The following is a 22,205-nucleotide window of genomic DNA, read 5'->3' as shown; positions in this document are numbered from 1 at the left end:
TTTGATATATGTGAACGGCATGATGGAAGGTATAGACTCTGAAGTGTCCCTATTCGCAGATGACGTGAAGTTGATGAGAAGAATTTAATCGGACGAGGATGAGGCAGGACTGCAAAGAGACCTGGACAGGCTGGCTTCTCGAATTCTGGCTTCTCGAATTCAAAATTCAAAATTCGAATTCAAAATTCGAATTGCAAAGTCATGAAGATTGGGGAGGGGCAAAGAAGACTGCAGACAGAGTATAGGCTAGGTGGACAAAGACTACAGACCTCACTCAGGGAGAAAGACCTTGGGGTGACCATAACACCGAGCACATCACCGGAGGCACACACCAACCAAATAACTGCTGCAGCATACGGGCGCCTGGCAAACCTGAGAACAGCGTTCCGATACCTTAATAAGGAATCGTTCAAGACACTGTACACTGTGTATGTTAGGCCCATACTGGAGTATGCAGCACCAGTCTGGAACCCACACCTGGTCAAGCACGTCAAGAAGTTAGAGAAAGTTCAAAGGTTTGCAACAAGGCTAGTCCCAGAGCTCAAGGGAAAGTCGTACGAGGATAGGTTAAGGGAAATCGGACTGACGACTCTGGAGGACAGAAGGGTCAGGGGAGACATGATAACGACATACAAGATACTGCGGGGAATAGACAAGGTGGACAGAGATAGGATGTTCCAGAGAGGGGACACAGGGACAAGGGGTCACAACTGGAAGCTGAAGACTCAGACGAGCCACAGGGACGTTAGGAAGTATTTCTTCAGTCATAGAGTTGTCAGCAAGTGGAATAGCCTAGCAAGTGAAGTAGAGGCAGGAACCATACATAGTTTTAAGAAGAGGTATGACAAAGCTCAGGAAGTAGAGAGAGAGAGGACCCAGTAGCGATCAGTGAAGAGGCGGGGCCAGGAGCTGAGTCTCGAACCCTGCAACCACAATTAGGTGAGTACAATTAGGTGAGTACACACACACACACACACACACGCACACACACACACACACACATCCATGGCATACGAGGCTTAATATTTACCTCTTACTTAAAACTGGAACAAGAGGACTGTCCTTCTGGCCGATCATAGCAAACATTAAAGGAAGGAACTCCTCCCTGGACTCATAAAAAGAACATTGTCCTGTAACGGGATGAAATAATTACTAGAATGGAGAATCATTTAGTGTTATGATAACAAATCATAATTTGGTTTTTGTGTAATTTTTATTTAATTTTCATCAAAACATCTTTTTATAATTGTACAAAACACTTTAAACCCTGAGACCAATAGAGACAATGGAACAATGACATATCGTTAAAAAGAAATAATTATGAAGTGCTTAGAGTTTTTTCCTCCAATCTGTTCATTTGATAAATGTTAAATATCTCATTTTATTAATGGTTTCAAGCTCTCAGATTAAGTGTATGAAAATGTAGAATCGTACTGTAAAAGTAATAAATTTGGAACAACAGTTTACTGTTTTTATTTAAGCATATTGTTCAGAGGTTTCCGATCGAAAATTTGAGACTCCGTCTTCATGTCAGCTCTGATTTTCAATTAATCATTGTTGAGATTGTTATTCAGTTGTGTTGGTTCCAGAGTTGTCAGTTGTTTTATTTTCTTGTTTTATAATAGACACTTTTTAAGTAAGAGCATCAAATTTATACAGATTTATTCACATAAGGAAATATTCTCTTTATTTTTAAGCTTTGTAAGTGCAAATATGTTGATTTTCTTACAGAATCAGTAGAATGTTAAATTAATTTCCTTCAATAACTTTCATGTGAGTGATTTAATCAGCTTCAAATTTTCCTTGCTTATATTTTTTTGCACAAAGATTGCTTGCTTTGTTACTCGCTATGCTCATTCTAAATCTAAAATTTTTAAGAGCATAGAAAAATTGGCTTCACTGCGATAACTGAAGAATATCTTACCTGATCTATTAAAAGTTTTAACCGCATATGTACAATAATTTATATAATAATTTAATGGCAAACAATAATTTAATAATAAACAAACACAATGGAATGTATTTTTTTTCGTTTGGTTGAGAATGATTTTCGATATTATTGCACTCACACGTTTTCGTTTGCCTTATTCGGCAGGAAGAGCGCTGCTATTTAAGCCATGATGAAAGTTCGCAGTGGCCTCGTGGCTTAAGCTCTCGCTTCACACACGGAGGGCCCGGGTTCGATTCTCGGTGGGGTAGAAATATTTCGAGGCGTTTCCTTACACCTGTTGTCCTATTCACCTAGCAGCAAATAAGTACCTGGGTGTTAGTCGACTGGTGTGGCTCGCATCCTGGGGGACAAGATTGAGGACCCCAATGGAAATAAGTTAGACAGTGTGACTTTGTCAATGGTCCAAGCCGGACCGAAACGTCGTTGTAAGCTTCTCTCTTTTATGTGCGGGTTATTTGTGTATCGTTCCAGTCACGGTATTGTGCCTTTTTGTTATTTATTTTTTAGACAGTCCTAGATGATGCACTGATTTTCTTGGGTTATCATGGGTGGCTAACCGTCCGGGGTTAAAAATCGGAACGAAATCTCTTACCAGTACTCCACCTGCTTTGAGCAGTCAGTAATCACACACACACTCTGTACCATTCAGGTCCTAGTTGTGCTCATTCATTCCTCTCTTACAATACCACAATACCCAAGGTAAGAGTCTATTCACCTGACTCCTTCCTGTAGAAGAAATATCAGAAAACAAGCGACGGGGACACTGTGTCTCTTTAACTTAAACAAGACATTGGAACCGGCATGTCATTACGATTTCGTGAGTCATATTAACACTGTCTGAAATGTTCTACAGAAACATAGCGGAAACGTGATCTGTTTTTCGACCCAGATTTGAGGAAGAGATGTAAAAAGCTCTCTTTGTATCACTTACTTCCCTCTCTACTCTATAGAATATTGCAAGCATAGAGCAATGAATATATTCAATACTACCAAAAAAGCCACCACCGAGAAACTAAGTTTCCATTTTGAAGTTCCCTACAAAACTATTCACACATTTTCGAGATGTAATATCCACATAGTTGCCATGGCGAGGTTGTCCAGTGAAGGAGAAGTTGTATTTTCAAATTGTCAAGCGGAAAAATAGTTTAAAACAGATAAACGTGAGCTCATTAATTATCTCAAATTTTAAAATTAGAAAATAAAAGGAGCTTCTTTTACAAAAATTGGTATATTACAATTTACAAATTTCTTTAAGGAAATCCCACCAGTGCTGAATGTTTTAAACTAATCCGAATAAAAACTAATAATTCTATACTTTTTTTTAAATTTTATGAAATTTTCAACTCTAATCAAATAAAAATATAAAATATAGAAAGTCTTTCTTCCCATTAGATGCACCATTCCTTAAACCTTAAAGCTAAAAGCTTTTAGGTCTCTTGACGGATTTTAATTTCAGCTCTTCTCTCTGAAGAGAATTTCAATGTACAATTACTACATACCCTGACTCAAGAAATCGTAATAAAACAGTTCCAACAAATCACGGAATGCACTGGCCTAAGAGTCTTTGGACTCACATACGATGGGTTCAAACCCCCATACGTTCGGTGATTTACTGTGTTTTTTTCCTGCCAAGTAGATAGTGGACCCTAGGGAGTGAGTTGCAGGAGACACAACTATCTTGGTGCAGTAACAAAACGCCTGCAGTTGTACATTGATTCTCACTAACCTGTGTGTGTAAAATCTTGTGCCATGTATACTTTCAAGCTCATGTCGACCTCCATGAGGACGTGGTCACCGCGCCTCACTAAGGTGTCAATGCTCACGGCAAACTGAGGCTGAGTTCTGTATATAAGGCGTCCTTTGTTTTCCAGGTTGGCGATCTCACGAAATATTCCAGACTCAACTGACTGAAGAAAATCGGTATGTTAAACTGAACACTTTAGTAAAATATTTTTAGAGTTCAATAAAGAAGAAAAATATAAAAAAAATATGAATTTTTTTTTTTCAGTTTAATGAAAATTGGCATATATTACTTCTATGTTTCACAATTTTTTTTTTTTCAGATTGATTACTTTAAAAATTAGCTAATGAAATTTGACTTTTCAGATTAAAATAAAATTTTGCCAAGATGTATTTATACCTCAACCAAACACAATTTTACACTTTTTGTTAGTTAAATTTCTTTTTATTGAAGAATTACTTTCATTACAATCAAGTGGTACAGAGTTAATAAACAAAGACCACAAGGCATGATAATGCAATGTTTCTAGGGCACACAAATAACCCGCACATAAAAGAGAGAAGCTTACGACGACGTTTCGGTCCGACTTGGACCATTGTCAAAGTCACACTAACGGAGGTGGAGCAGGACGGCTATATATAGGCAGGAAGAGGTGGAGGTAGTAGTAGTAGTAGTACAAGAATTGTATATACAATTGTATTATATACAATTCTTGTACTACTACTACTACTACCTCCACCTCTTCCTGCCTATATATAGCCGTCCTGCTCCACCTCTGTTAGTGTGACTTTGTCAATGGTCCAAGTCGGACCGAAACGTCGTCGTAAGCTTCTCTCTTTTATGTGCGGGTTATTTGTGTATCGTTCCAGTCACGGTATTGTGCCTTTTTGTTATTTATTTCTAGGGCACTTAACTATAGTCAGATTGATTGGAATTCCTTGCCTGGAATTTAGAGTCTAACGAATTCTTAGAGGCAGTTCAGGATTGTTTTGTTAAGCAAGTTGTTATAGAACCTACAAAGGGAAATAACGTGTTACACTTGCTTCTGGTAAACAAGGAAACCCTAATTAATAATTTCGAAATTACAGAGTTTGGCAAAATTATTATTATTATAATCAAGGGGAAGCGCTAAACCCGGAGGATTATACAGCGCCTGGGGGGGGGGGATGTGGAAGGCATTCAGGCTTAATTCTGGGAACTGGAGCACAGATACAATTCCCTAAATCAAGAGCCCCTAACCAACTTCAAGGAACCTTCCTTGAGGGAGGAATTTGGCAAAAGCAACTGCAAATCAATTACTTTTATTATTGAATGGAAGTATGATAAAAAAGATAATTTAGTACTCTCCCAGATTTTCGCTCAGCAGATTACAATGGGTTTAGAGAACAACTATCATCTCTGGACTGGGGTAACAAAGAGAGCTATCAGCAGGACAGCTTTCTAAACACTATACATTCTGCCCAAAGAACATTAATTCCGTATAAAGAAATGAGATTGAATAGAAATGGCCAGAAATGGATGAATAATGAGCTCAATAAAAAATCACGTTATACAGCCTTTGAGTTCATTTTTCGAAGAAAAGCTAAACGGAGCTTTGAAATTAAAGTTACTAGAGATTGGGAAAACAAACCTCAAAGGTTTTTACCAGGTATATAGAACAAATGTTAGAGAAAAGATAGGTCCCCTTAAAAATAACTTTGCATATTACTGACAATGAGGATGAAATGTGTTTGATTTTTAATAATTATCTGCTTGTGGTTTTCACACAGGAAGACACTAAAGCAACATCTGGGTATCTCTGAAATTGAACATTAAAATGGTATAAAATACCGACAGGTTGTTAGGTAAGACACATATGCAACAGTTTCGCCTACACAGTAGGTTTCTTCAGTCGAGTACAGAAAAGTTGATAGAAGAAGAAAATACTTGAAGACGATGTAATCAGTCCATCACCCTTAATTAAAGTTTTGAGGTGGTCAGTCCCTCAGTCTGGAGAAGAGCATTGTTCCATAGTATGAAACAATATGGAGATGAAGTGACAGGATGGAGCGTTATATAGCGCCAAGAGGTGAGACGTAGGTCACTAGGAGAGGTAAGAACTCAGATGTTGGGAGGTCAGGTCCCTCTCAAATCCAGCCGTTCTCACTAGTGGAGGTTGTCGAAGTTGATTGCAGGTCTGTACCAAGATACCCTTGTGTTGATCGTTTCTGTACTCGACTGAAGAAGCCTACTGTGTAGGCGAAACGTTTCGAAATAAAGATACCTAACTGTTGCATATGTGTCTTACCTAACATCTCTGAAATTATTAGAATATTGTTAGTGTCTTGCCCATGAATGGTATACATTACTGACAAGATGAAAATTAGACACACTGGCAACGTCACACAACCTCACTGTAACTGACAGAATTTTTTTTTAGCTCAGTTCTGCTATATATATTAGAGGTGAATTTAAATACATTTAATATTACAATTAATCAGGTCAGGGGTCGAACCCTGAATCATTTACCAAACTGGGACAGGTCAGGGTTCGACCCCAAGACACATTGTTCCACCTCAAGAAACAACAAAATGTCCATGTACCTTATCCACTCAACCATCGATCCTACAAAGATTACGTGCCTAGCAGAGCTAAGTGTTGTTCGTGATCCCAGGACACTTGTGGCAGTGGTATGCTCAAGGATTAATTTCAGCCTCTTCCTGTTTGAAAACCCCCCTCCACAAACAGTCTATATACCAATGAAACCACGAAACAAGTATTTTTGAATCATTAACCAAAGTGTGGCAGGCCTGGGTTCGACACTACGACACATTGTGTTGTATCCTGAGGCGGGACAATGTACATGTCACCTTATCCACTCAGCCATCGATCCTACTAGCATGATCCTTGTAGGATCGATGGCTGAGTGGATAAAGTGACATGTACATTGTGCTGTCTCTTGAGAAGGAACACTGTGACGTGGGGTCGAACCCTGGCCAACCACAGTTTGATAACTGATTCAAAAACCAATTGTTATGTGATTTCTAATATTTTGTCAACCAAACTACTCTCATTTCTCTGTTAATTTCGGAAACCTCTTTATCCTCTTGTTCTTAAAATATTTTTTTTTTTTTTATTATCACACTGGCCGATTCCCACCAAGGCAGGGTGGCCCGAAAAAGAAAAACTTTCACCATCATTCACTCCATCACTGTCTTGCCAGAAGGGTGCTTTACACTACAGTTTTTAAACTGCAACATTAACACCCCTCCTTCAGAGTGCAGGCACTGTACTTCCCATCTCCAGGACTCAAGTCCGGCCTGCCGGTTTCCCTGAATCCCTTCATAAATGTTACTTTGCTCACACTCCAACAGCACGTCAAGTATTAAAAACCATTTGTCTCCATTCACTCCTATCAAACACGCTCACGCATGCCTGCTGGAAGTCCAAGCCCCTCGCACACAAAACCTCCTTTACCCCCTCCCTCCAACCCTTCCTAGGCCGACCCCTACCCCGCCTTCCTTCCACTACAGACTGATACACTCTTGAAGTCATTCTGTTTCGCTCCATTCTCTCTACATGTCCGAACCACCTCAACAACCCTTCCTCAGCCCTCTGGACAACAGTTTTGGTAATCCCACACCTCCTCCTAACTTCCAAACTACGAATTCTCTGCATTATATTCACACCACACATTGCCCTCAGACATGACATCTCCACTGCCTCCAGCCTTCTCCTCGCTGCAACATTCATCACCCACGCTTCACACCCATATAAGAGCGTTGGTAAAACTATACTCTCATACATTCCCCTCTTTGCCTCCAAGGACAAAGTTCTTTGTCTCCACAGACTCCTAAGTGCACCACTCACTCTTTTTCCCTCATCAATTCTATGATTCACCTCATCTTTCATAGACCCATCCGCTGACATGTCCACTCCCAAATATCTGAATACGTTCACCTCCTCCATACTCTCTCCCTCCAATCTGATATTCAATCTTTCATCATCTAATCTTTTTGTTATCCTCATAACCTTACTCTTTCCTGTATTCACCTTTAATTTTCTTCTTTTGCACACCCTACCAAATTCATCCACCAATCTCTGCAGCTTCTCTTCAGAATCTCCCAAGAGCACAGTGTCATCAGCAAAGAGCAGCTGTGACAACTCCCACTTTGTGTGTGATTCTTTATCTTTTAACTCCACGCCTCTTGCCAAGACCCTCGCATTTACTTCTCTTACAACCCCATCTATAAATATATTAAACAACCACGGTGACATCACACATCCTTGTCTAAGGCCTACTTTTACTGGGAAAAAATTTCCCTCTTTCCTACATACTCTAACTTGAGCCTCACTATCCTCGTAAAAACTCTTCACTGCTTTCAGTAACCTACCTCCTACACCATACACTTGCAACATCTGCCACATTGCCCCCCTATCCACCCTGTCATACGCCTTTTCCAAATCCATAAATGCCACAAAGACCTCTTTAGCCTTATCTAAATACTGTTCACTTATATGTTTCACTGTAAACACCTGGTCCACACACCCCCTACCTTTCCTAAAGCCTCCTTGTTCATCTGCTATCCTATTCTCCGTCTTACTCTTAATTCTTTCAATTATAACTCTACCATACACTTTACCAGGTACACTCAACAGACTTATCCCCCTATAATTTTTGCACTCTCTTTTATCCCCTTTGCCTTTATACAAAGGAACTATGCATGCTCTCTGCCAATCCCTAGGTACCTTACCCTCTTCCATACATTTATTAAATAATTGCACCAACCACTCCAAAACTATATCCCCACCTGCTTTTAACATTTCTATCTTTATCCCATCAATCCCGGCTGCCTTACCCCCTTTCATTTTACCTACTGCCTCACGAACTTCCCCCACACTCACAACTGGCTCTTCCTCACTCCTACAAGATGTTATTCCTCCTTGCCCTATACACGAAATCACAGCTTCCCTATCTTCATCAACATTTAACAATTCCTCAAAATATTCCCTCCATCTTCCCAATACCTCTAACTCTCCATTTAATAACTCTCCTCTCCTATTTTTAACTGACAAATCCATTTGTTCTCTAGGCTTTCTTAACTTGTTAATCTCACTCCAAAACTTTTTCTTATTTTCAACAAAATTTGTTGATAACATATATATATTACATTAAAATTTTATATACTTCGCCATCAACAAAGCAGTGTTTACATTTCTAAAACATACATGTAAATACTGCACACTGGCTGACTCCGTTTCCCATATCGTAATAACTTTTGAGTCGTCGATCAAGTCGTGAAGAGACTGGAAGGGCTGAGGGATGTGTCTCACTGCCAGGAGAGCCATGAGGTTGCCAGAGTAACTCTGTGTTAACACCAGTGTCACCATCATCCATGTACCAAATATCAGACGCTCCCACCACCAGCTCTTAGGGACAGAGGTATCTGAGGCAAGAGTCATATGTGCAAATGTAAATGAGATAGATATATAAGCAAATAGATAGATAGACAGGTAGATAGATAAATATATATATAGATAGATAGATAGATAAAGACAGACAGACAGACAGACAGACAGACAGAGACAGACAGACAGGCAGAGGGAGACGGGACACATACAGAGGCAGAAAGACAGTTCGATACTCCGTCATTCATCCTAAATATACAGACAGGCACCCAGACAGACAAACCAACAGAGAGGGAGACAGACAGACTTACAGACAGACACACAGCTAGACAGATATTTAATATTATATAATACTATCCTGGAAATTTGTGTTCATATAACTCAAATACATGAAGACTTGTCTCGGATCTGACATAAAAGTACCAAAAATTACCTTGGAGTAGTAATATATAAATTAATGCGAAGGTGTCTGAAAGCCACTTCTCTGCTTTGTTGTTCTTTATTAAAACACACGAGGAGAGCAGACATATTAATGAAGGGAGCGCCAGTAGTGTTGTGAAAATGGCAGTCCATACCAGGGGAGACAGGGGCATCAAAAAGCTCCAAGGATTTACCTCCGCCCTCCCTCGACCACCTAATATTCTCCAGTAATCTATCAGTATAGTTGCTGTGAAGTCGACTACCTCAGCGCGGGTCGCACTTATACCGAAGAGGCCAACGCCAATATCTGCCTCCTGGACAAAACGATATGAATGTACATCAATTATAAATATATAATTTAGCATTGTATGCTACAGTGTTATTATGAATGTGATGTAGTACACAGACCATCATTTTCAATCCACTATCCATTATAAAATTTACTGTTAACTTTTCTTCCTCAGGTAGTTCTCCATTTCCATTCGCCACACCAGAAGGGTGAGGCAATATGAAAATAAGTCATAAAAGGAAACACTCGCCATCATTCATTCAACAGCTGTCTTGCCAGAGCTGCAAATTACAATTAAAGTGACCATCTAAACTGTTTCATCTCTGCTCTTCCTTCAGAGTTCATTCACAGTGATTCCCATCTCGTTATTTTTTGTAAAAATATTATGTAGGAACTTAAGAATAATCACATCCACGACGAATCCCATGTGCATGTCCGTGTTTTAATGAACGTTGGGTCTTCTTTCTGGGTGAGAGACGGCTGCAGTGCTAAGAATAACTAAATAAGTATATATATATACATATATGTGCTGTACAGTCGCAAAAAGCCGATCTTAACAACGTAGAATAATCCAAGTGAGGATGGCAATCTTTACTTCAAGATCTTTAGCACTGTTATGTGACGTCAGGAGCAATGCAATTTTGCTAGACTAGGAACAGATACTAAGGAGAAAACCATACCACGGGCGGGGATAAAACCCTCGATCAGAGAGTCTCAAAACTCCAGACCGTCGCGTTAGCCACTGGACCAGCTAGCCACAATAGGCATATTTCTACACCATAGGAAGGTTACCATAGGCACCACTGTGACGGTCTGGAGTTTTGAGACTCTCTGATCGCGGGTTCTATCCCCACCCGTGGTATGGTTTGTTTGCAATCGTGTCATTACGATTTCGTGAGTCACTAAGGAGAAAATATGTGTTGTGCCTTACAAACCGAACTGACTATTAGACCTAACTCCATTAAAAATGTAACAATCTCAAAAAGTTATTTTACAGAGTGAGAGATCACTTTCTTTTCACTGACAATAACATAAGGATTTTTATATTTCGATATATATTTATATATCAATAACAACACTGCGACTAGCAGAGGATTCGAACCCATGTCGTTTTGGCCTGCATCATGGTGAACGAAAAATCACATGACATTCTAGCCCACAGGACCACGCAATCCTACAACCTAGAGCCATCAGCTGAAAGACCCACTCCTAAATATCTTAAATATCCTCATCACCTTACTCTTTACTGTGTCATGTGATTTTCCCTTACCATGATGCGGGCCGAAACGACATGGATTCCAACCCTCGGCTAGTCACAGTGTTATTATTGATTCTATAAAACTCGTTCGTGGTAACAATATATATATATATATATATATATATATATATATATATATATATATATATATATATATATATATATATATATATATATATATATATATATATATATATATATATATATATATATATATATATATATATACAAAACAAGTCACTGGGATGGAAATCTTTAGCTCAATTACTATCACATTTTTAAGTGTGTCATCAGGAGCTATGCAATGTTGCAAGGAAGCAACTATAGCAGTGGAAGTTTTCTCTGAGTAGCGGACAGGTTCTCTCTGATTCTGAGAGGTGGATCACATAATTTACGAGGGGGCAAGAAGGTGACTGGTGCACTGAGGAGACTGTGGACACAAAGAACGTTATGCATGGAATCAAAAAGGAGAATGTATGAGCATATAGTGGTACCAACGCTCTTATATAGATGTGAAGCGTTGGTTGTGAATATTGCAGCAAGGAAACTGCATGCAGTTGATGTGTGTCTGAAGACAATGTGTGGTGAGAGTATTGTGCAGATATTCGTAGGTTGTAAATCAGAAGGAGGTGCCGAGTTACTAAAAGTTTTGTAAAGAGGGCTGAAGAGGGCTTCTTGAGGATGTTAAGACTTTTACAGAGAATGGAGCATAATAAGAAGACTTGGAGGGTTTCAATCTGTAGTAGAGAAAAGGTGGAGTCGGGGGGTTGTCCTAGGAAAGGTTGTAGATAGGGTGTAAGGGGAGTTTTATTTGGGAGGGGCTTAGACATCCAGCAAGCGTGTGTGAACATGATAGATAGGTGTGAGTGGAGGGAAGTGAGTTTTATGACTTGAAGTGCTGATGGAGTATGAGCAAAGTTACATTTAGGAGATTCACTTAAACCGGATAACCGGACTTGACTTCTGAAAGTGGAAGGAGGGACTGTGAAATTTTTCAGTTTTGAACTACCATGTTGGCGTCCTTCTGACAGAACAGTAGTGGAGTGAGAGATGATGAAATCAGTTCTTTTTTTGGGTCAGTTTTCCTGGGTTTTAGACAGTTGTATTATTGTAATAATGTTGGTAGAATTACCGACAATATGTAAAGTAAAAGGAAACAAATCCAACTAATGTGACATTTTATTGTGGCAACGTTTCGCTCTCCAGGAGCTTTGTCAAGCCGATACAAACAGTATATGGACACAGAGAGTATATAAAGGCTCAGAGTGAGGTGCAATACTAGTGAGGTACCATTTCGATGTTCACAGGTGGTAGTAGTAGTAGTGACAAAAGTTGTAGTAGTAGTAGTAATACAATATGGTAGAGCAATTAATAAATCTTGTCAAAGGATCATGAACCAGTCAATGCAGGGATTCACACTATACCCTGTGGAGGCTGTGACAAGATTTACTTAGGTGAAACAGCAAGAAACCTCGACACCCGCCTCAATGAACACATTTACGCATTGTTAAATTAGACACATGTGCAACTGTGTTGCACATGTGTCTAATTTAACAACATATCGGTTCTTTGAACCATTCATCTACAGCACATTTACGCATGTAGGAACGATAACGTGAACAACACCTGTGTACAACACCGAAATTCCACCAACCATCTCATGAAATTCAGGGATGACGTGTGACGTGTACTTAGCTCTGTGAAGACCTGTTTGTGTGCTCTCTGTGAATCTGAACCAGGATGCCCTCTCTTGAGCAACTTTACCAGCAGCTGAGAGAAGAGCTCAGAGTTGCTAAGCTGGAGATACGGCGATTAACGGAGGAGAACAAGAGGATTCATAGTAATCCTCCTGTTGTGAGTCCCCAGCTTAAGAGGGGAGCTTGGTCAGTGGCCGGGCAACATGGAACCAAGCTGAGGATCAAGAAAACGGTTGGAAAGGCAGAAACAACGAGAAACCAGAAGACTAACGTGGAAACTTCCAACCCATTCTCCATGCTACCTGACGAATGTGAGTGTTCTACTGGGAATGCCACAACGAGCACCAAGGAAGCATTGGCAGACGTGAGTGAGACATCCCTAGAATATCCAACGAAGACCATCGAGAACGTCTTGACGAATTCCACAAGTGGAGTAATGCTACCTGACGAAAGTGACGCCAAGGAAGGTAAAAACATTGTTGTTGTTGGGTATAGCCAGATTAGGTACATGGACAGGGCTTTCTGCTTGAAGGATAGGAGTAGGAGGCAGAGAGTGTTTTCCTGGGGCTGGGATGAAGGATATTGTTAGCCGTCTGGATGACATCATGAGAGGTAATGGGAGCAATCCTATATCTGTCTCAGTGCTGGAGGCAACGATGTTGGCAGACGTAGGAGTGAGGACCTGATTAGCAGGTATAGGTCAGCAATAGAGATAATTAGGAGGAAGGGTGGGAAACCTGTCATATGTGGCATTTTGCCAAGGAGAGGAGTTGGAAACGAATGGTTGTCCAGAACAATTGGTGTCAATTGCTGGCTGGACAAATACTGTAAAGAAAATGCGGTAACATTCATTGACAACTGGGACCTCTTCTATGGCAGAAATGACATGTATGCCAGGGATGGGGTTCACTTATCTAGGTCTGGGGTGGGAGCACTGGCCAACGCAGTGGAGGGAGCTGTTAGGTCTTTAAACTAGGAATAGTTAGTGGTACGGGTTTTGGCGGGAAAACTGTGAAGTCGCTGGGTAGTAATATGAGTACTAGGAGAACTAGTAATAGGCAAAATGAGGTGGATATTGGAAAGCCAGTGGCACTAATTGACAAGGACAGTAATAGGTTTAGTGGAATAACAGAAAGGAGCAGGGAGGGTAAAGAGAGAGGAGGGTCTTTAAATATTTATTACACAAATAGTTGCAGTGCTAGGAATAAGATGGACGAGTTGAGACTAGTTGCTAGTGCAGGTAACATTGATGTATTTGCCATTACTGAGACGTGGTTTAATTCAAAAAGTCGGGACATGCCTGCGGAATGTCACATTCAGGGTTTTAAACTGTTCCAAGTAGATAGAAGTGTCGGGAAGGGGGGTGGGGTGGCATTGTATGTCCGAGATCGCTTGAACTGTTGCATAAAACCGGGTATTAAGTCTGAAGTAACACATACAGAGTCTGTTTGGATAGAATTTTCAGAGGGGCATGAAAAATTAATTTTAGGTGTGATATACCGTCCCCCAAATTTAGATAGGGACCAGGGGAGACTACTATGGGAGGAAATTGTTAGAGCCACAAGGCGCGATAATGTAGTAATTCTAGGAGACTTTAACTTTAGTTATATTGACTGGAATTTCTTGACTGGGAATTTAGAATCATACGACTTGTTAGAAGTAGTTCAGGATTGTTTTTGAAGCAGTTTGTGACAGAACTTACAAGGGGTAATAATCTGCTTGACTTAGTTCTGGCAAACAATGAATCCCTTGTTAATAATTTAGAAGTTTCAGAGGAACTGGGTGCTAGCGACCACAAATCAATTACATTTAGTAATGAATGGAAGCATGATAGTAGGGATAACTCAGTAACAGTCCCAGATTTTCGCTTAGCAGATTACGATGGGCTTAGAGAACACTTATCATCTGTTGGCTGGGGTAACGAAGAGAGCTATCAATATGACAGTTTTCTGAACACTATACATGCTGCTCAAAGAACGTTTATCCCTTATAAAGAAATTAGATCAAATAGAAATGACCCAAAATGGATGAATAATAGGCTGAAATATCTACTAGGGCATAAGAAAGGAATTTATAGGCGTATCAAAAGAGGTGAGGGTCATCTTATGAATCAGTATATTGACATTAAGAGGGACATTAAAAAGGGGATAAGAAAAGCTAAAAGGGACTATGAAATTAAAGTTGCTAGGGATTCGAAAACTAACCCAAAAAGTTTTTTCCAGGTATATAGAACAAAAGTCAGAGATAAGATAGGTCCCCTTAAAAATAACTATGGGCATCTTACTGACAAAGAGAATGAAATGTGCTCGATTTTAAATAATTATTTTCTCTCGGTTTTTACACAGGAAGACACTAATAATATTCCAGTAATTAATTTTTATAGTGGGCTGGAAGAAGATAAATTATGTAACATCACAGTCACTAGTGAAATGGTTGTGAAGCAGATAGACCGACTGAAGGAAAATAAGACGCCGGGTCCTGATGAGGTTTTTTCAAGGGTTCTTAAGGAATGCAAAATGGAACTCTGTGAACCATTAACTAATATTTTTAATTTATCTCTTCAAACAGGTGTAGTGTCTTATATGTGGAAGATGGCTAATGTAATTCCTGTTTTTAAAACAGGGGACAATTCGTTACCGTCAAATTACCGCCCAGTAAGCCTGACCTCAATTGTAGGCAAATTACTAGAGTCAATTATAGCTGAGATTATAAGAAGCCATCTCAATAAGCATAGCTTGATTAATGATACTCAGCATGGATTCACAAGAGGCCGGTCTTGTCTAACTAATTTATTAACTTTCTTCAGTAAAGCTTTTGAGGCTGTTGACCACGATAAAGAATTTGATATTATTTACTTAGATTTTAGTAAGGCATTTGATAAAGTTCCGCACCAAAGACTGTTGAAGAAAGTAGCAGCTCATGGCATTGATAAATTAGACACATGTGCAGCTCTTGGGTATCTTTATTGAGGAAACGTTTCGCCACACAGTGGCTTCATCAGTCCATACAAAGGAGAATCTTGAAGAACAGGAGGAGAATGAGGTAATCAGTCCCTCAACCTTGAGTCGATGTGGTCAGTCCATCAATCTTGAATAGAATACGGCATACGTGCTGAGAAGGAGCTTATAAACCGTTGGCAGGAGAGGTGCAGAAGTCATAGATCGTGTAACATTTGTTCAATGTTGAAGTAGGTCGTGCCCAAGAATTAGGCAAGCGAAGAATTCCCAAGTATTAAGATCCCAAGAAGTTGCAGTGTCTGACAGGTTTGTAGATGAATGGTTCAAAGAACCGACATGTTGATAAATTAGACACATGTGCAGCTCTTGGGTATCTTTATTGAGGAAACGTTTCGCCACACAGTGGCTTCATCAGTCCATACAAAGGAGAATCTTGAAGAACAGGAGGAGAATGAGGTAATCAGTCCCTCAACCTTGAGTCGATGTGGTCAGTCCATCAATCTTGAATAGAATACGGCATACGTGCTGAGAAGGAGCTTATAAACCGTTGGCAGGAGAGGTGCAGAAGTCATAGGTCGTGTAACATTTGTTCAATGTTGAAGTAGGTCGTGCCCAAGAATTAGGCAAGCGAAGAATTCCCAAGTATTAAGATCCCAAGAAGTTGCAGTGTCTGACAGGTTTGTAGATGAATGGTTCAAAGAACCGACATGTTGATAAATTAGACACATGTGCAGCTCTTGGGTATCTTTATTGAGGAAACGTTTCGCCACACAGTGGCTTCATCAGTCCATACAAAGGAGAATCTTGAAGAACAGGAGGAGAATGAGGTAATCAGTCCCTCAACCTTGAGTCGATGTGGTCAGTCCATCAATCTTGAATAGAATACGGCATACGTGCTGAGAAGGAGCTTATAAACCGTTGGCACGAGAGGTGCAGAAGTCATAGGTCGTGTAACATTTGTTCAATGTTGAAGTAGGTCGTACCCAAGAATTAGGCAAGCGAAGAATTCCCAAGTATTAAGATCCCAAGAAGTTGCAGTGTCTGACAGGTTTGTAGATGAATGGTTCAAAGAACCGACATGTTGATAAATTAGACACATGTGCAACTCTTGGGTATCTTTATTGAGGAAACGTTTCGCCACACAGTGGCTTCATCAGTCCATACAAAGGAGAATCTTGAAGAACAGGAGGAGAATGAGGTAATCAGTCCCTCAACCTTGAGTCGATGTGGTCAGTCCATCAATCTTGAATAGAATACGGCATACGTGCTGAGAAGGAGCTTATAAACCGTTGGCAGGAGAGGTGCAGAAGTCATAGGTCGTGTAACATTTGTTCAATGTTGAAGTAGGTCGTGCCCAAGAATTAGGCAAGCGAAGAATTCCCAAGTATTAAGATCCCAAGAAGTTGCAGTGTCTGACAGGTTTGTAGATGAATGGTTCAGAGAACCGACATGTTGATAAATTAGACACATGTGCAACTCTTGGGTATCTTTATTGAGGAAACGTTTCGCCACACAGTGGCTTCATCAGTCCATACAAAGGAGAATCTTGAAGAACAGGAGGAGAATGAGGTAATCAGTCCCTCAACCTTGAGTCGATGTGGTCAGTCCATCAATCTTGAATAGAATACGGCATACGTGCTGAGAAGGAGCTTATAAACCGTTGGCAGGAGAGGTGCAGAAGTCATAGGTCGTGTAACATTTGTTCAATGTTGAAGTAGGTCGTGCCCAAGAATTAGGCAAGCGAAGAATTCCCAAGTATTAAGATCCCAAGAAGTTGCAGTGTCTGACAGGTTTGTAGATGAATGGTTCAGAGAACCGACATGTTGATAAATTAGACACATGTGCAACTCTTGGGTATCTTTATTGAGGAAACGTTTCGCCACACAGTGGCTTCATCAGTCCATACAAAGGAGAATCTTGAAGAACAGGAGGAGAATGAGGTAATCAGTCCCTCAACCTTGAGTCGATGTGGTCAGTCCATCAATCTTGAATAGAATACGGCATACGTGCTGAGAAGGAGCTTATAAACCGTTGGCAGGAGAGGTGCAGAAGTCATAGGTCGTGTAACATTTGTTCAATGTTGAAGTAGGTCGTGCCCAAGAATTAGGCAAGCGAAGAATTCCCAAGTATTAAGATCCCAAGAAGTTGCAGTGTCTGACAGGTTTGTAGATGAATGGTTCAGAGAACCGACATGTTGATAAATTAGACACATGTGCAACTCTTGGGTATCTTTATTGAGGAAACGTTTCGCCACACAGTGGCTTCATCAGTCCATACAAAGGAGAATCTTGAAGAACAGGAGGAGAATGAGGTAATCAGTCCCTCAACCTTGAGTCGATGTGGTCAGTCCATCAATCTTGAATAGAATACGGCATACGTGCTGAGAAGGAGCTTATAAACCGTTGGCAGGAGAGGTGCAGAAGTCATAGGTCGTGTAACATTTGTTCAATGTTGAAGTAGGTCGTGCCCAAGAATTAGGCAAGCGAAGAACCAAGATACCCAAGAGTTGCACATGTGTCTAATTTATCAACATGTCGGTTCTTTGAACCATTCATCTACAAACCTGTCAGACACTGCAACTTCTTGGGATCTTAATACTTGGGAATTCTTCGCTTGCCTAATTCTTGGGCACGACCTACTTCAACATTGAACAAATGTTACACGACCTATGACTTCTGCACCTCTCCTGCCAACGGTTTATAAGCTCCTTCTCAGCACGTATGCCGTATTCTATTCAAGATTGATGGACTGACCACATCGACTCAAGGTTGAGGGACTGATTACCTCATTCTCCTCCTGTTCTTCAAGATTCTCCTTTGTATGGACTGATGAAGCCACTGTGTGGCGAAACGTTTCCTCAATAAAGATACCCAAGAGTTGCACATGTGTCTAATTTATCAACATGTCGGTTCTCTGAACCATTCATCTACAAACCTGTCAGACACTGCAACTTCTTGGGATCTTAATACTTGGGAATTCTTCGCTTGCCTAATTCTTGGGCACGACCTACTTCAACATTGAACAAATGTTACACGACCTATGACTTCTGCACCTCTCCTGCCAACGGTTTATAAGCTCCTTCTCAGCACGTATGCCGTATTCTATTCAAGATTGATGGACTGACCACATCGACTCAAGGTTGAGGGACTGATTACCTCATTCTCCTCCTGTTCTTCAAGATTCTCCTTTGTATGGACTGATGAAGCCACTGTGTGGCGAAACGTTTCCTCAATAAAGATACCCAAGAGTTGCACATGTGTCTAATTTATCAACATGTCGGTTCTCTGAACCATTCATCTACAAATTGGTTCAGTTCCATAGTCAGGAACTATCTGAAGATCAAGCGACAGTGCGGAGACTTAAATACTGTCGGAAGGAGAGGTGCAGGGTAGTAGTAGTAGTAGTAGTAGTAGTAGTAGTGAGAGGCAACTGAGAGGTCATGTCCCTCTCAGATCCAACCCTTCTCACTTGAAAAGCTTGTCCAAGGTGTTTTCTGTACCAAGATGCCACGTGTTGCAGTGTCTGACAAGATGAACATCAAAATGGTATACAATACCGACAGGTTGTTAGGTAAGACACATATGCAACAGTTAGACAACTTTATTCCGAAACGTTTCGCCTACACAGTAGGCTTCTTCAGTCGAATACAGAAAGTAGGCAGGAACAGTAGAGATGTGAAGACGATGTAATCAGTCCATCACCCTTAAAGTCGTAGAATTTGAGGTTGTCAGTCCCTCGGCCTGGAGAAGTTCAGTTCCATAGTCAGGAACTATCTGAAGATCAAGCGACAGTGCGGAGACTTAAATACTGTCGGAAGGAGAGGTGCAGGGTAGTAGTAGTAGTAGTAGTAGTAGTAGTGAGAGGCAACTGAGAGGTCATGTCCCTCTCAGATCCAACCCTTCTCACTTGAAAAGCTTGTCCAAGGTGTTTTCTGTACCAAGATGCCACGTGTTGCAGTGTCTGACAAGATGAACATCAAAATGGTATACAATACCGACAGGTTGTTAGGTAAGACACATATGCAACAGTTAGACAACTTTATTCCGAAACGTTTCGCCTACACAGTAGGCTTCTTCAGTCGAATACAGAAAGTAGGCAGGAACAGTAGAGATGTGAAGACGATGTAATCAGTCCATCACCCTTAAAGTCGTAGAATTTGAGGTTGTCAGTCCCTCGGCCTGGAGAAGTTCAGTTCCATAGTCAAGAACTATCTGAAGATCAAGCGACAGTGCGGAGACTTAAATACTGTCGGAAGGAGAGGTGCAGGGTAGTAGTAGTAGTAGTAGTAGTAGTAGTGAGAGGCAACTGAGAGGTCATGTCCCTCTCAGATCCAACCCTTCTCACTTGAAAAGCTTGTCCAAGGTGTTTTCTGTACCAAGATGCCACGTGTTGCAGTGTCTGACAAGATGAACATCAAAATGGTATACAATACCGACAGGTTGTTAGGTAAGACACATATGCAACAGTTAGACAACTTTATTCCGAAACGTTTCGCCTACACAGTAGGCTTCTTCAGTCGAATACAGAAAGTAGGCAGGAACAGTGGAGATGTGAAGACGATGTAATCAGTCCATCACCCTTAAAGTCGTAGAATTTGAGGTTGTCAGTCCCTCGGCCTGGAGAAGTTCAGTTCCATAGTCAGGAACTATCTGAAGATCAAGCGACAGTGCGGAGACTTAAATACTGTCGGAAGGAGAGGTGCAGGGTAGTAGTAGTAGTAGTAGTAGTAGTGAGAGGCAACTGAGAGGTCATGTCCCTCTCAGATCCAACCCTTCTCACTTGAAAAGCTTGTCCAAGGTGTTTTCTGTACCAAGATGCCACGTGTTGCAGTGTCTGACAAGATGAACATCAAAATGGTATACAAATCCATCGGCCCGAGAGTTCAGTCACGTCAGAACATCTGAGATCGCGACATGCGATACTTCAAATACCGTCATGGGAAAGGAGGCAGTAGTAGTAGTAGTAGTAGTAGTAGTGAGAGGCAACTGAGAGGTCATGTCCCTCTCAGATCCTGTATTCGACTGAAGAAGCCTACTGTGTAGGCGAAACGTTTCGGAATAAAGTTGTCTAACTGTTGCATATGTGTCTTACCTAACAACCTGTCGGTATTGTATACCATTTTGATGTTCATCTTGTCAGACACTGCAACACGTGGCATCTTGGTACAGAAAACACCTTGGACAAGCTTTTCAAGTGAGAAGGGTTGGATCTGAGAGGGACATGACCTCTCAGTTGCCTCTCACTACTACTACTACTACTACTACCACCTCTCCTTCCGACAGTATTTAAGTCTCCGCACTGTCGCCTGATCTTCAGATAGTTCCTGACTATGGAACTGAACTTCTCAAGGCCGAGGGACTGACAACCTCAAATTCTACGACTTTAAGGGTGATGGACTGATTACATCGTCTTCACATCTCTACTGTTCCTGCCTACTTTCTGTATTCGACTGATGAAGCCTACTGTGTAGGCGAAACGTTTCGGAATAAAGTTGTCTAACTGTTGCATATGTGTCTTACCTAACAACCTGTCGGTATTGTATACCATTTGATGTTCATCTTGTCAGACACTGCAACACGTGGCATCTTGGTACAGAAAACACCTTGGACAAGCTTTTCAAGTGAGAAGGGTTGGATCTGAGAGGGACATGACCTCTCAGTTGCCTCTCACTACTACTACTACTACTACTACCCTGCACCTCTCCTTCCGACAGTATTTAAGTCTCCGCACTGTCGCTTGATCTTCAGATAGTTCCTGACTATGGAACTGAACTTCTCCAGGCCGAGGGACTGACAACCTCAAATTCTACGACTTTAAGGGTGATGGACTGATTACATCGTCTTCACATCTCTACTGTTCCTGCCTACTTTCTGTATTCGACTGAAGAAGCCTACTGTGTAGGCGAAACGTTTCGGAATAAAGTTGTCTAACTGTTGCATATGTGTCTTACCTAACAACCTGTCGGTATTGTATACCATTTTGATGTTCATCTTGTCAGACACTGCAACACGTGGCATCTTGGTACAGAAAACACCTTGGACAAGCTTTTCAAGTGAGAAGCGTTGAATCTGAGAGGGACATGACCTCTCAGTTGCCTCTCACTACTACTACTACTACTACCCTGCACCTCTCCTTCCGACAGTATTTAAGTCTCCGCACTGTCGCTTGATCTTCAGATAGTTCCTGACTATGGAACTGAACTTCTCCAGGCCGGGGGACTGACAACCTCAAATTCTACGACTTTAAGGGTGATGGACTGATTACATCGTCTTCACATCTCTACTGTTCCTGCCTACTTTCTGTATTCGACTGAAGAAGCCTACTGTGTAGGCGAAACGTTTCGGAATAAAGTTGTCTAACTGTTGCATATGTGTCTTACCTAACAACCTTTCGGTATTGTATACCATTTTGATGTTCACTGTGTAAATATACTGTTTGTATCGGCTTGACAAAGCTCCTGGAGAGCGAAACGTTGCCACAATAAAATGTCACATTAGTTGCACT

The 22,205-nt window shown here is 41.0% G+C and overlaps 1 protein-coding gene across 1 annotated transcript in view; it reads right to left on the bottom strand.

Moving 5' to 3' along the window:
* The window catches only part of LOC138852790 (glutamate receptor ionotropic, delta-2-like), a 101,552-nt gene that overhangs the window by 12,732 nt on the left and 66,615 nt on the right, over window positions 1-22,205 (bottom strand). Inside the window, exons 8-11 of the mRNA XM_070085672.1 lie at window positions 9,514-9,814; window positions 8,901-9,118; window positions 3,678-3,858; window positions 1,031-1,130 (exon numbers count right to left, since the gene is read on the bottom strand). Coding sequence (XP_069941773.1) covers window positions 1,031-1,130; window positions 3,678-3,858; window positions 8,901-9,118; window positions 9,514-9,814 — 800 coding nt within the window. The remainder of the gene's footprint in view (window positions 1-1,030; window positions 1,131-3,677; window positions 3,859-8,900; window positions 9,119-9,513; window positions 9,815-22,205) is intronic.

Source organism: Cherax quadricarinatus, chromosome 16 (genome assembly GCF_038502225.1).
Source record: "Cherax quadricarinatus isolate ZL_2023a chromosome 16, ASM3850222v1, whole genome shotgun sequence".
Classification (NCBI taxonomy): Eukaryota; Metazoa; Arthropoda; class Malacostraca; order Decapoda; family Parastacidae; genus Cherax; species Cherax quadricarinatus.
Note: the sequence above shows the minus strand (reverse complement) of the source record. Positions and strands in the feature narration are given on the sequence as shown.